This window comes from Vollenhovia emeryi, unplaced genomic scaffold (assembly GCF_000949405.1).
Source record: "Vollenhovia emeryi isolate VEMERY1.0 unplaced genomic scaffold, V.emery_V1.0 DF939645.1, whole genome shotgun sequence".
NCBI lineage: Eukaryota > Metazoa > Arthropoda > Insecta > Hymenoptera > Formicidae > Vollenhovia > Vollenhovia emeryi.
This window is the reverse complement of record NW_011966721.1, coordinates 1-14,825: the sequence shown is the minus strand read 5'-3', so window position 1 is coordinate 14,825 and position 14,825 is coordinate 1. Positions and strand designations below refer to the sequence as shown.

Sequence of the window (14,825 nt, the reverse complement as noted above, 5' to 3'; positions counted from 1 at the left end):
ACTGGGACTTAAAGGTACCATTTCATGCGCAGCATACTGCCGCAGCAACTCGCTGCTATTGGTTGAAGAATTGTTACTAGATGCTGCAAAATAAATTTCACCATATTTTGCTTCATCGCTGTGAAGTTCAATTGAACGAACAGCAAAGCAGCAGACACGCGATCTAGCCGGACAGTGCTGCTGCAGCTATTCCTTTTCCATGAGCAGCAAATATGCTTTAGTGAATTTGGATCACGTGACTAATTTGCTGCTGCTGCATGCTGCGTATGAAAAGGCACCTTAAGAAATTGACTAATCACAGTCGCGCATTCTACTCATACTTGACCGTGATTGGCCAATTTCTTAAAGCTTAGGGCTTAAATCATCTATTGTAGACTGGGACTTACGCTTCATGTGAAAGCACCCGCATTGCACCAGTGTGCACTAGTTCAGGAGTGCAGCAATAAAGAACAGACCCATAGAGTTCACTGATATCGGAACACAGCCTTGGTACGTACCAGTTCTGCCAATAAAAAATTCTATAGGAAACTATATTTTAGGGACACTAATATTAGATTGCGACGTATTGCAGGATTAAGTCTGAACTCGAGCTTCAGTCAAGGCTGTCGAAAATAATTAAAAAGATAAAAAATACAGACGCATACGTAGGTCGTAGAGTGCGAATCTTGTGCAGTTCTCGGTTAGACAGTTCACGGTGGTATTCGTCTTTTTCGATAATTTGATCATCATTTGTGATTCAGCTATAATTTCGAGCTACAATGCCGCGAGGTGAGTACATCTTTTCACGAGCACTCATTTCGGACTTCTGTAGTTTCTCGACATTTATCTCGTCCTGTTTTTTCAACGAAAGGGCGGCTTCTCTTGTCCTTCCTTACTGATCGCTTCATTTATTGTGCAGGAAAATTTGTGAATCATAAAGGCAGGAACCGACACTTCACAAATCCGGAGGAATTAGAGGAGCAACGGCGCCAGGAAGAGAAGAAACAACAGTGGAGAGTTAGTATTTTTTAAGGTTAATGGTCACAGATGTGCAGGCTATGTAATTGAGATATCTGGCTATGTAAATCTTTGGCGTTTAACATTCAGTTTCTCTAGCAATTAATTTGTAAAAATTGAAAATTAGCCATCCAAGGAATGCAATATGAAATTATGTCATATGTATATAACATTAGGATATGGTTACGTCCACTTTCTTACATAGAGCAAAAGAAATAGGATATTTGTAAGGATACAAATACACATTTATTTAGTTTTAATTTATCATATGATGCAATATATATGTGATATTTCATATGTTTGTTCCATTTATAAATTAAGTTGATATTCTACTCACTTATTTATAACCGTGATGTAGGATATTTAATTAATATGGCAAATAGAAATCTAGGAAGCATTAAAGAAATTAAAAATTTTATTACAGTGTAAACGCCTTTTCGGACCTGGTACAGATGGAGGTGGCCACTTGAATTATCATGTAAATCCGTATACCATCTTTATTCCATCCTGTCCTACGTACCATTACAAATTCAAGTGGCTACCTCCATCTGTACCAGGTCCGAAAAGGCGTTTACACTGTAATTGATTTATATTTTAAAAGGACCGAGTTAAAAATTTAGTTAAAAAATTTTATTCTTAAGAAAGATTAAGATCTCTCCTTTTCGATGTTGTATAATATATACTCAATTTTTTGTTTTTGCCGTTTGGCTGCTTTCCTCGTAATTATCAATGGTTCTTTCTTAGTTTTGTGTTTTCTACTATTTAAGAACCTCTTGTATTTATATTTCTGAGTTCAGGAAACTTTAATGATTAAGTTTTGTTCTCTTTTAATTTCTCTCATTCCATGACTTACTTTGAAGTCTTGAGGCTTCAGGATTGTGACAAGTGATGTCCTAGCCTTTCTTGTTTCTCTAGCATCTCATTAATATTGTGTGCATATAGATATTCTTATTGACGTGGCTGTTTTGAATCAGTATGTTAGTTTGGTATTCAAGATATCTTTCATCTTTGGGATCTCTATTAGCGATCACTAGTGACTTAGTGGTTGATTGGTTAGTTGATAATTAAATCCCCAATACAATATATCTGAGCATTATATCCTCCTTGAACTTTTCTGAGATTGGTGATATATACATTATTTTCCTTTGCGCTTGATTGTCTTCGGGTTTGTTTCATTTCAGACATTAGTTTCAGGTTCTGTTGAGAACTGAGTTAATTCAAAGTTTATTTTTCAGAAAAATAAAGGGCAGGAGAGTTCCAGTGAGGAAGAAGACGATGAGGAACCTAAAACGAGTGGGGCTAATAGGTCGAAGAATAGTGCTACAGATAGCGATAGTGAGTCAGAATCAGAATCGGAAACAGAGGTATGTGTGTGTATTTGTGAGATTAAAAAACATTTTTATCCATCATTTTTATTTTTATACATATCTGTTGTATGTTCTAATTTTTTAATAATTATTACTCTGTTCTACAGGCAGGAAAGGCAAAAGGTGTAGAGAATTTAATTCAAGTAGAAAATCCAAACAGGGTACAAAAAAAAACTAAAAAGTTGTCCCAATTGAATCAATCGTTAGATACTGCAAAACCAGAACTATCTCGAAGAGAAAGGTATGTGTGCAATTATTTAGATTGTAATCACATTTTTAATTTTTAATAATATATCTTTTTACTTTTAATAATATGTACTTTTAACCAAGTTTGAGATTGTCAATTGAAAGTGTTTACTGTAAATGAAATGAAATTTACATATAATTTAACATATTTTATTCATTGCTTTATTACGAAATAAAAAATAATATAAAATAATCCATAAGACTGATGTATTAAACAAATTCGAAGGAATAAGATAACTAAGGGCACCGTGATAGGGTGTTAGTGTCTAAATAATTTTATTATAAAATTTATTACGAGAAATATTACCCCTCAGCTAGGGTATAAAATGATACGTGTAAACTCGATCGTTATATACATATAATATATAATACAGGGTTTGACATAATAAATTAAATTATTTTTAATTAAAAAATTAATATTTGATCAATGTAATTAAACTAATTTAATTAATTAATATTTTAGGCAAAGTAATGAAAAACTATTTGATTAAGAATTGATATTAATAATTTTAATTAAATTTATTAGGTTGACAATTGATTTGAGCTGAGTTAATCGAAAGTCGTTTAATTGACGATTGACGTTAGCGAATTCAATTGAAGTTCATTCGATTAGTGATTAGTTCAAGCAAAATTAATCGAAGATCGTCCGATTGATGATTGATTTGAGCTGAGTTAATCGAGGAGATTTTAATTAACAATTGACTTATGTGAATTTAAGAATCTTTGAAATATTTCTGTCTGCATTGGTTCTAACAACTCTCTCACATGTAATGTAACAGTCGTGCTTAATAATTTATGCGTTGTGGCGTTAAAAACTTTTAAACTCTTATGATATTGTAAAACTTTGCAAAATTTACAATGACGAATTTGACATTCCAATGTGAAAATATTGTATTATAAAATATTTCTCAATTTTTTCCATATTTTTGGACTTAACGTCGTAACATCAAATTATACATTTTTAAGTTGCGTTTTCGATATCATTTTATAATAAATTTTAGTTGAATTATTATATTTTTTCAAGTGTAATTAAACCGCGCTATTTCCCGGCGGCAATTTATTTGCTCTTATAAGGAGAGAGAGACTTATTGTTATTAAAGTTACTTATTGTTAGTAACATAAGCATATGCATAAAAAATGGGTTAGTCTACTTCCTTATGCGTGCATTTATGATCTAATCAGATTTCTTATGTATACATTTATGCGCTATGCAAGTTTTTCTGGATAGACCCTTACATCATGAATGCGACCATTACAAAAATATAAATAAATAACTGAAGTAGCCAAACAAGATTTAGCCTCAAGTCATCTGATCTAAAACTCCGCAACCGTATTGACTCTAGCAAAAAAATGCAGTAGGTAAAATAGTATTGTATGCCGCTTGTTTTATATTTTAAATTCTACTAGAGCTAAAATACGTTTACTATTGACCTACTTAATTATCCAAAGAGTGAATTTTCTACAAACATAGGTAAAAAATCCAAAATTTATTAAAATAATAAAAGAACTATAGCTTCAAAAATTTAACCATGATTTGATGGTTGTTAGAAGATGGCGAAGTTTAGGATGTGGAGACTTTAATTATTTTTTATTTTTATGATTTAAATAAATATAGTCTTGAAAATAAACAATGGTATGTTTAACACAACCACAATTAAACATAATGTTTACTTTCAAATTAAGAAAAGAATTGAATAACATTGAATCGTACTCTTAAATAGTGTCTATTGGAATATTTTTAAAATAGTTTTAAATTTTGAGCCGACAATGTACATACATCTTTAGGATTTTATTGTATTATTTATTTCGTTCTCATACATTGGTACAAAATTCATGTAATTTTAACTTTCAGAGAACAACTGGAAAAACAAAGAGCCTACGCAAATTATCAAAAATTGCACGCGGCTGGTAAAACGGATGAAGCTCGAGCGGATCTAGCGCGACTAGCTATAATTAAGCAGCAGCGAGAGGAGGCTGCAAAGCGGCGGGAAGAAGAGAAAAAACAAAAGGAGATTGCGCAACAGAAAAAGACCGAGCTAACACAGAAGGCGCTTGGAAAAAAGACCTAGAATGTTTCAATGACTAATTACATGACTAATTGATTGCTACAATATTAATCCAGAGATTTGTTCCAATCTCGAAATTTGGTAAACCGGCCCATATATTTGCTATATACGTTTTACAATATGTTAATATCATTGTTTATATAAATATAATGAATTAAATGCAATCTTTATAAGAGTCTGCCAGTTTTGTTAATTGACCTGTTGAGCAAATATCACATTTTTCTACAACTTGTATCATATTTCTGTTTTTACTCAAGGCAATTTTTTTATTTTAACATTTTTTAAAAAGAACATTGTGACATAATAATGAAATATAATCTCATTGTATTTTATATTTGTCTGAGCACATGGTTCTTTTTATAAAAATTGGTTGTATATTCATAGTGCAATATTATGTATTTTTTATTGTATTATGTATTTTTTATTGTATTAATATACAGGGTGTCTTTAAATATTTGGGGCTCTGTATATAGATAGAGCAGACTAGACTGAATCGAAAATTGTTTTACCATTTTGTAATTTTTGCAGTAGTTATTAATTGGGCCCGTATGCTCGGGCGATTTCTCGGCTCGTGCGTGGACCACCGCTGCTTACGAGTGAGTCGGATGCACACTGAAGTGAGATAGTAACATTGCTCGAGGAGACCGAGGAGACCCGATACTCGCCGACCGATCTCTCCGAATTGACGATCGGTTGGCGTGGAAATCGGGTTTCCGGATCTCCTTGAGAAATGTTGCTATCTCACTTTAGCGTGCATCCGGCTTACTCGCAGGCAGCGATGCTCCGCGCGCGAGTCGAGAAATCGCCCGAACATACGGGTCCTAGTTATTAATTACTAAAAATTGCTGTCTTACCGACACAGTCAAATTGTATAGTTTTTACGCTTGTAAATCTTTTTATTGGCTTTTATACACAAAATAATACCAGAATAAGTTGCGGAACGCATAGCTGAACATTTTTACACTTAAAACACTCAGTTCAAAAGTATAATAAAAAAGAAATTGATATTTGGAGAGGGGGTAAAGATGGCCAGGAGGAAAGACGTGCAGTGCGAGGATAGAGTGAAAAAGGGAGTGGAAGGAAAGGTTGGAGAAGAGTGAACGGGAAGAAAATGAGGTGATAGAAAGAGGAGGCAGAGACGTGGCAGTGGAAATGAAGGAGTGAAGAATAGGAGAGAAACAACAGATAGACTGTTTCTGAAAGAAAATAGATAAAAACAAAAGGTCGAAGTCATGGAGAATGTATAAGGAGACCGAACTAGGTCTGGATCACGCAGTGAACTCTATACATACTGGAATGAGTGATCTACAGTTCTGGCTGTTGCCGAGAGAGAGGTGCGTTGGGTGAATCTTTGTCTCCTTCTAGTACTACCTGATTGGATAATCGCATATAAGTGACGCCCTTCTTCTCGTCATTTATATGCGACTATCCAATCAGGTAGTACTAGAAGGAGACAAGGATTCACCCAAACGCACCTCTCTCTCGGCAACAGCCAGAACAATAGATCACTCATTCCAGTATGTATCTTTGACCTTTGACTATACAGGGTGTCCTGAAATTCGCGAATCAAAATACCATAGCAAGAAAGTCGTCGAAAAAATAAATTAAAAAGTTATTTGCCATTTTTCGTCCCGAGCAGTAGTTTTTTTTAGATAAAAAGGTTCTGAACAGGCCAATCATACCTTACGGTTGAACGGAAACCTGTCCGTGAGTCGCGCGTCGATAGTGTTAGTGCATTAACACTATCAACGTGCGACTCACGGACAGGTTTCCGTTCAACCGTAATGTATGATTGGCCTGTTTTGAACCATTTTATCTAAAAAAAACTACTGCTCGGAACGAAAAATGGCAAATAACTTTTTAATTTATTTTTTCGACGACTTTCTTGCTATGGTATTTTGATTCGCGAATTTCAGGACACCCTGTATAGTCAAAGGTTTACCTTTGTTATCTGGGGGTCGATTTCTGAAACTTAGAAAAAATACAAAAGTGAGTGAATACTAGAATATTTCTAATTTCAACCTGTGAATTCACTCACTTTTGTAATTTTTACAAGTTTCAGAGATACATATCCATCTCCTCATCTTATTTACGGATCGGACGTATCGAGTCTGCTCGAAACTTGTGAAATGCGCAGTTTTAAGGAATTCATTTGTATTCTATTTTATTTTATTGTATATCCAAAATCTATATTTTTCCCGTACCTCTCGTACTCTATCATTAATATAACCACGAAAGCTTCGTGCATATGACAACCATGTGTCACGTACGAATGCGAATGGAGTTGTAGCGTTTTCGATTTTCTGACTCGACCCGACCCCGAGTCAGAAAAGTTTGATCAAAAGCAAGATTTGAACCACAATTTCTACAAAAATCTTACTCTTGATCAAACTTTTCTGACTCGGAGTCGGGTCGAGTCAGCAAATCGAAAACGCTATTAGTTGATGACAACGCTCCCAGTAATCTCTTTTCAGAACGACTGGCTGTCACAAATGTCGGCCCACTCTGATTATGGGCAGTTCGGTCTCCTTATACGTTCTCCATGGATTTCGAGTCTAGGGGTAAAGATCCGATTCACCCAAAAAATCGACTAGCAAAGAATTGATTTAAAAAATCGATTTTGTTAACAAAAGAATCGATTTTTAAAGAATCAAATTAGGATCGACCATCTCTAGGAACTGAAGTCAGTCCTCAAACATGTAAGGCAAAGGATCAAATTATAAGTGTACCAATCCTGAATAAAAGTGTGTATTATTTCATATCCTCCCTTATAAAAGCTAGTCATATAATGAACAATAACGTTAGATATTAATGCATTATTTAATCGGAACATTTTTTAGTGTGTCACATGTTATCTTGCCACCCGTTGAAGTAAGCAGTGGATTTCCGCTCCAAGAAGCTATGCCATCTCCATTTACCACAAGATCCACCTAATAACGTGTTATCTCATTACAACGTATCTAGATTTCTTAAATATTACAGAAATGTTGATGAATATATACAGGGTGAGTCATTTTAATCCATCCACGCAAATATCTCGAAAAGTAAGCGAATTAACAAAAAATGTTTGAAACAAAGGTTTAATGGTTTCGAGGGGGCCATAAGATGGTACTATTGGGTTGACCTTGAAGAATTATTTGAAGGTCACATAAAGGTCACACCAATTTTTTTCAATGGCATCCCCTATTTTTTATTATATATTCTTGTAGCTGACCTCGAGAGCTTTCCAAAACGCTATAATAAAGTGTTTTTTAATTAAGAACTTTTTGAGTTATTAAGGTTTGAATGTTCCAATATTTTGACATAAATTACAAAATATCTTGTAAAATATTCACTTTTTATCATCTTACCTTGATACTTTTTTTGAACAGAATAATGAGACAAATCAACCGGTGTAAAGAAAACACACAATTGTTAAAAAAAATTTTTTTTATTACTTGTTACATGTTACAAAATTGTGTTTTCTTTACACCGGTTGATTTGTCTCATTATTCTGTTCAAAAAAGTATTAAGGTAAGATGATAAAAAAATGAATATTTTACAAGATATTTTGTAATTTATGTCAAAATATTGGAACATTCAAACCTTAATTACTCAAAAAGTTCTTAATAAAAAAATACTTTATTATAGCGTTTTGGAAAGCTCTCGAGGTCAGCTATAAGAATATGTAATAAAAAAATAGGGGATGTCATTGAAAAAAATTGGTGTGACCTTTATGTAACCTTCAAATAATTCTTCAAGGTCAAACCAATGGTACCATCTTATGTCCCCCTCGAAACCATATAACTTTTGTCTGCCGTTCTTGGATTTCGAGATATTTGGCTGATACGGGTGGTCTGGGACACCCTGTATATGTATTCGAAAACTCAGTAAACTAGTTAACAAGTAATCAGTTTTTTAGACGTACCTGTAGTTTCTCCCATACTTTTTTCTTTGGGTTTAACACATCATCTGCAACTCCATCTTCATATCCCTCAATAACAATTTTATCACCAGGCATGCTGTCTGCGGGAGGCCTTAAAGGCTCCACTTGCCTAGTTGGTTCTTCACTGCCAAATATATAATTTATTATATGTTTTATTAGTTGTATTATCGATATTACAAATTTTGTGTTGTATTAATATTTATTTTTATTTAAACATTTTGTTTGTGGTTGGTGTACGATAAACAAAAAACTTCTATCGTGAGTTTTTATTGAAGATATGTATATAATTATATATCATTAAAATTTTTTATTTGAATGCTCTAAGTATAAACGTAATATGAACTTAAAAGCTATTTGTATAATGAAATACTTACACTGAGGCACAAAGAACCATTCCATGCGATGAGATTCCCCTGAGATTTGCTGGTTTCAAATTGGCAAGAACTATTACCATTCTGTTTTCCATTTCGTTTAAAGGTACAAAATTAACTAAGCCGCTGACTATAGTACGTGGACCATGCGATTCATTTAAATCTATTTTCTCGACGTATAGCGAGTCTGCATCAGGATGTCTCTTTACTTCGACTATTTTACCCACTCGAATATCTAGCCTTGCAGGAGTAATTTCCACCACTGTAACTTCTGGATTATATAAAAAATTGCAATTACAGTATAAAATCACCCTGGTATATTGTTTAATGTTTGAACTCAACAAATAAATGATTCCAATGTTAAATATACAAAAATTAATTACTTTGTTTCTGTGCAGAAGGGTATGCTTTGCTCGCAAGTGATTTCAGTTTTGAGTTTGATTCGAATTCCTTCCTTATTGGATCGAGAAGTCTGTTGATGTACACTTCTACAGCATTTTTTAAATCACCAGGATGTATTTCTTGATTTGCAAAGGCGGCTTCTAAATCCTCGTAGTTAGAAAAGGATATATCACCACCTACAAAAACATGAAGATATAACCAAATTTATTAAAGATATCTTTAAGTTATTAAAAGATATTTTTCTTTCCAGTAAATCCATCTGTACAGAATAAACCACATACCAAATTCTACAGTCCTTAATACGTTGAATACTTCACCATCTTTGAATAATGGAAATATAACATGTTTAGAGAAGGCTAAAACTCCATTATCTGCAATGTTCCCAGGTTCACAAAACGCTTTTTTCAGCTTTTTCTTTACTACCGCAGGATTGTCCAACAGATCAATCTTGGAATCCTCTTCAGATGCAGACATTTTAGCACCTGTCAAGCCAGGAACTGAAAAAAATTAAAGGCTATGAATAATCGTGTTATATTTAAATTTATTTTCTCTTTTAATTAATGGACTCAATTAATTAATGCAAAGAATTCAAATCAATTTGTTTTCTAATACTAACTCATCGGATTCATCAGATGGATACGTTTTTCGTAACCCAACATTGGGAGATATTTTTCTGAGAAAGTAAAGATTTTTCTTTGATCAACACCGCCAAATTGTGCATCCACCTGTAAATGATGTTCATCAAGTGCTTGTAAGCTCGGATAGAGAAGACCCGACAGCAGCGGATTAGAGACTTGTTTAACAACTTCAGCACCTGCTTTCTTTGCATCATGCTCTGTCACCAACGAAGTCAGACGATATACATCTAATGTGTATTCCCTGAAAATAAAAACTAATTTAATTAAACGCAATATTGCATTAATAAACATAATATAGAAATATAAATATAAAAAGTATAATGCAAAATGCTAAAGTACAGAGTTGGTTGAATATCTACTTAGACAACTGGTAGTCTGTGCCCTTGACAAATTTTAATTTATCCACTGGTACATCGATGGACTTCAACATTGCTTTGATCGCAGCCTCATAATATTCAGTACGAAGCTCCAGAAGTTCCCAGGGAGCTTTCATATTATCCAAGTACGCATGAAGATCTGCGAAGAGAATTGTCACCTCGGTTCTGGCCCGTAAAAAATCAGCTATTTTAGACATAGGAGCAAAGTAGCCGATATGAGGTTTTCCTGTTGTAGCTGTACCCCAATAGAGCTTCAGATCACGTTCCTTCAAGATACTTTTAAGTTTGTCATCTCCCAACCATTCCGCCAGATTTCTGGTAATGAGTCTGTATTTGTCGGACCATACCAAAGCCATTATTATTCTTCTTTATACGTTTTAACGTACTTCTTGCAACCTGAATAAATTACTATGTTATAATACAAATTTTTGTATACTATTATATATATATTATACGTATACAGGATGTACTGAAACCACCGGATATCCTTTAATCATAAATTTTTTAGCAAATTTCCAGACGAAAATTCTAATACAAAAATGTCGAGGCTATAATAGTTTTTAAATAAGCGATTATATTTCACAAATAATAGACTTGGGATTTTGTGCGCTAGAGTACGACGACATAACAAGTGATAAAAGTGTTCCTATGAATATTGCCCCTTTTAACATAGTAACAACCTTTATGGTAACTGATATTGATCGACCACTTTGACAGCTGCAACACTTTGAGGTTACAACACGTTGCAAATTTTTACCCGAATTATATATTTTTAAAATGTTTTAAGTTCACACGTCCATTATTTGTAAAGAGAAAATACTAATACGAGTAAAGAAGCAGGAAAACGTATAGCGATGAGGTTATTAAAATTTATGCTATAAGCATAATTCATAAAAAAGGCGACATTTGTAGGAACACTTTCATCACTTGTCATGTCGCCGTGCCTGAGTTCGCGAAATTTCAGGCTTATTATTTGTGAAATATAATCGCTTATTATTAATATAACTTAGACATTTTTATATTAGAATTTTTAGTCTGGAAATTTTCTAAAGAATCTATGATTAAAAGGATATCCGGTGGTTTTAATACACCCTGTATACCGTATGCTTAAAAACATAATGTATACTTTGCTTGGATAATCAGAAAATAAGATATGATACATAAGAATTATGATAAAATATGATATTATCCAAAGCACTCAGTAATATTAACTCATTATGTTTATTATATGAACTTGTAGATTTTAAAGATGTTTAGTACTTATTTTTTATATATTAGGAATTCAACAAAAATTTTACAGATTGTTCGCATACATGTTTGGAGACTTATTAAATAAATCCAAAGTCATTTAACTGAAACAATCACAAGTTATAAGAATTTTAATTTGCAATAAATTTGCCAGTGAAGTTATGAAAACCATATGACCACATATGTATAACACGCCGTTTTGCTATTTAATATTATTATAAAAATTCTATCAAATCAAATTAATAGTTAAAGTAAAGAGATTAATATTATGTAATACAAATTTTTAATCTTTAATTTATTAATCATAACATAATATTAATTTCTTTACTTTAAATATTATTAATTCTTAATTCTTCAAATTAATATTAAGTTATCATATAATTAAAAGTGCAAAATTAAAATTGTCTAGATAAAATGTTACTTTCAAATTTATTTTATTACAAGATAAAAATTTTTTTGAAAATTAAAATTATGTACATAATTTTACTTCTCAAATTTTAATTATGTATTATATGTATATAATTTTAATTCTAGAAGTTCTATTATATATAGATATAATTTTAATCCTTGCTTTTTTATTATGTACATAAATAATGTAATTCTCGAGTTTTCATTATATATAATTTTAATTCTTAATTTGAAGAAATGAAGGATATAAGAGTCAAAACAGGATATTAGTGTCTAAATAATTTTAATCTTTACATTTATTGAATTTACCTCAGCTATGGTTTCAATCTGGACCTCTCTCTCAATAGGCAGGTGTCTCACCAATTTGACTACCAAGACATATGATAATATTTATCACAATAAATAGTCTAACGTTATTTCACGAATGTCACATATCGTGACTGAAGTTGAGATAGAACTGCGCGTTGACTAATTTGTCATTCTTACAACACCAGCTTCAAAAATGAATCTCCGTTATGAATTTTATTGTTTACAATTACGCGGAGAGAAAGTGGTTCTTCATTTTATTTAGTATATGAGGGGGATGGGTAATAATAGAGATTTATATTTGAAACCGTGTTGTAAGACTGATAAATTAGTCAGCGCGTAGTTGTATCTCGAGTCACGATATGTGACATTTGTGAAATAACATTAAACCATTTATTGCGATAAATATTACCTCATGCCTTGGTGGTTGAATTGGTGAGACGCTCGCCTAGTCAGAGAGAGGTCCAGATTCAAACCCCAGCTGAGGTAACTTTTTCACAATAAATTAAAAAATTAAAATCATTTTGACACTAACATCCTGTCTTGGCTCTTGTATTTACCAAAATTCTATTATACATATGACATAATTTTAATTTGTAAATTTATATTATGTCGTAGTACAATTTTAATTCACTAAATTATTATGATAGCTTACATAATTCATATTCCTGCAGTTATTATGTTACGCTATAAGAAAAATTTATTAATAATATATTTTAACATGATAAAAATTAATTTAAATTGTGTTTTGATATAACAGTAATTCCATATAAGCTACATTTTTCTGTATATTTTGAATTAATGTTATGTCAAGACAATTTTAATTTATTTTTATTATATTATAACATAATGAAAATGGTTCCAAAGAACTATCAACTTTAGTTTAAATAAATTATTAAATTTTTATTTTAGATTTCAAGAATTTTATTAATAGCAAAACGGCGTATCATAACTGCATTATCTCAAATGACTAAAACGGATGGAAAAATTAAAAATATATTTCTGAACTCTAACTATAAATAAATAATAAGATTCCACATAATCTTTATTACCGAACTATTTGAGAAGAGCATATTGGTCAAAGTTAAATTTCAGCTACTTCTTGCTACAATTGTATATACAAAACATTCTTAATAACTTTCACATATATGTATTTGTATGTATACTTTATATTATTTTTTACATCATATTTTATTCTTAGGAAAAAATATTTTCTCTTGTGAATAAAAGGCATATTTATATACAATTTCAGAGTAATCAATTGATTACTGCATTAAAGTATTAATACATTAAAAGTATGTCTAGTGATTTATATGATAACGCTATAGTGTTTTATTAATCACCATTTTTCTTTATACTTTTTCTATAAAAATTTCTGTCAAGAGTTTTGTATTACCATATGTAGCAACCTAAAAATGTCACATGTACACTTGTCTCATGATTTCTCTTTGCCAATTTCGATAGTGTATATGACATTGTACATGCAACAGGTTTGTAAGAGCTACAAAAACAAATTTTTACAAAAAAACATTGTTTTAAAGCTTATTTTAAGACATTTATGGTAATAATATAACAAAATTAACCTTCACGACAAAACTTACCGACATCCAGCACAATAACACAGTCACGTTACATGAATATCAAGACACGATACAGCCGATTCGAAAATGAAAGGCGTTTTTAAGGGTGCGTTTCCATTAAAGGCCGGTTCTAAAGTCCCTGTAGTAAGAGCACAGTGGGTGTATTCCGAATCGAGTTAGTTCGGCTTATTTTTGTTTCCAGATGTTGGCAGCCACTTAAACCGAAACCGAGAAGTGTTCCGAAGCCGACATAACCTGTAAACATCGGCAGCTGCAGCAGACAAGCAATATTATTTTATAACCCAAATAACTATCAGTATAATTTTATCTATCCAATAACATTATTACAACACTTACCATTATGAGCTAAATCATAAATATCTTTTGTAACAAGAAAAGTGTAACTTATGTTATTGAGATCTTTTATTTCTAAACACAACATTTCGGTAATACTGAAGGAGAGCAACAACCTCACCGATTTGACTGTAACTAAGCAATATTGTGTATTTCGATGCGTAAAACACAACTGTGAAAGTAAAAATCGTCGCTCTGCCACAGAAAAAAAGTTATAACGTGTTGAAAAGTGACGGTTTTGGGGTTAGGATACCTGTCGTACCGACACGAACTGACGCTATACGGGTGCGGCGCAGACTGACCGAGCATGCGTAGTGACGTAATGGTGCGCGAAATTTGAAGTGTATTTAGGTAAAGCAGAGATTACTTCGAATAGTATTGAACTTGTGCGTTAGGTTAAAGCAGAAAATGTATTCTCTGCTTTACAGACAATATTTACAAAGAACACACGCGCACGCACACATACACACACAAGCAGGGAGTACAAGTGTTCGGAAATTATGCCTTGAAAAGATAAATAATAAATTATTTGTTCGAAAAT

At 32.2% G+C, this 14,825-nt stretch overlaps 2 protein-coding genes across 4 annotated transcripts; one reads left to right on the top strand and one right to left on the bottom strand.

Moving 5' to 3' along the window:
• The first annotated feature begins 545 nt into the window (after positions 1-545).
• Positions 546-4,853, top strand: LOC105557030 (28 kDa heat- and acid-stable phosphoprotein-like). The gene is made up of 5 exons (XM_012004158.1): positions 546-768; positions 899-996; positions 2,232-2,360; positions 2,471-2,604; positions 4,462-4,853. The coding sequence occupies exons 1-5, from the start codon at positions 759-761 to the stop codon at positions 4,676-4,678; spliced, it is 588 nt and encodes a 195-aa protein (XP_011859548.1). The 5' UTR covers positions 546-758; the 3' UTR covers positions 4,679-4,853.
• Positions 4,854-7,407: 2,554 nt separating this feature from the next.
• Positions 7,408-14,030, bottom strand: LOC105557029 (tyrosine--tRNA ligase, cytoplasmic). 3 transcript variants are annotated; one of them, XM_012004156.1, is made up of 9 exons: positions 13,952-14,008; positions 13,747-13,851; positions 10,371-10,784; positions 9,990-10,252; positions 9,655-9,870; positions 9,355-9,549; positions 8,975-9,242; positions 8,583-8,724; positions 7,408-7,605 (listed from the first exon to the last, which is right to left on the bottom strand). In XM_012004156.1, the coding sequence occupies exons 3-9, from the start codon at positions 10,742-10,744 to the stop codon at positions 7,492-7,494; spliced, it is 1,572 nt and encodes a 523-aa protein (XP_011859546.1). In that variant the 5' UTR covers positions 10,745-10,784; positions 13,747-13,851; positions 13,952-14,008; the 3' UTR covers positions 7,408-7,491. The 3 variants fall into 3 exon arrangements, with proteins under 3 accessions (XP_011859546.1, XP_011859545.1, XP_011859547.1); XM_012004155.1 differs by lacking the exon at positions 13,747-13,851 and having other exon boundaries at positions 13,952-14,030; XM_012004157.1 differs by lacking the exons at positions 13,747-13,851; positions 13,952-14,008 and adding an exon at positions 11,069-11,086.
• Between the last annotated feature and the right edge of the window lie 795 nt (positions 14,031-14,825).

Coding starts and splice junctions, on each gene's coding strand:
- LOC105557029 (XM_012004155.1), bottom strand. CDS start 10,744: ATGGCTTTGGTATGGTCCGACAAATACAGACTCATTACCAGAAATCTG. Junction 10,253..10,370: donor ACAGACTACCAGTTGTCTAA/GTAGATATTCAA, acceptor TTTTATTTTCAG/GGAATACACATTAGATGTAT. Junction 7,606..8,582: donor AAGTATGGGAGAAACTACAG/GTACGTCTAAAA, acceptor ACACGTTATTAG/GTGGATCTTGTGGTAAATGG.
- LOC105557030 (XM_012004158.1), top strand. Junction 2,361..2,470: donor AATCAGAATCGGAAACAGAG/GTATGTGTGTGT, acceptor TCTGTTCTACAG/GCAGGAAAGGCAAAAGGTGT. Junction 2,605..4,461: donor GAACTATCTCGAAGAGAAAG/GTATGTGTGCAA, acceptor TTTAACTTTCAG/AGAACAACTGGAAAAACAAA.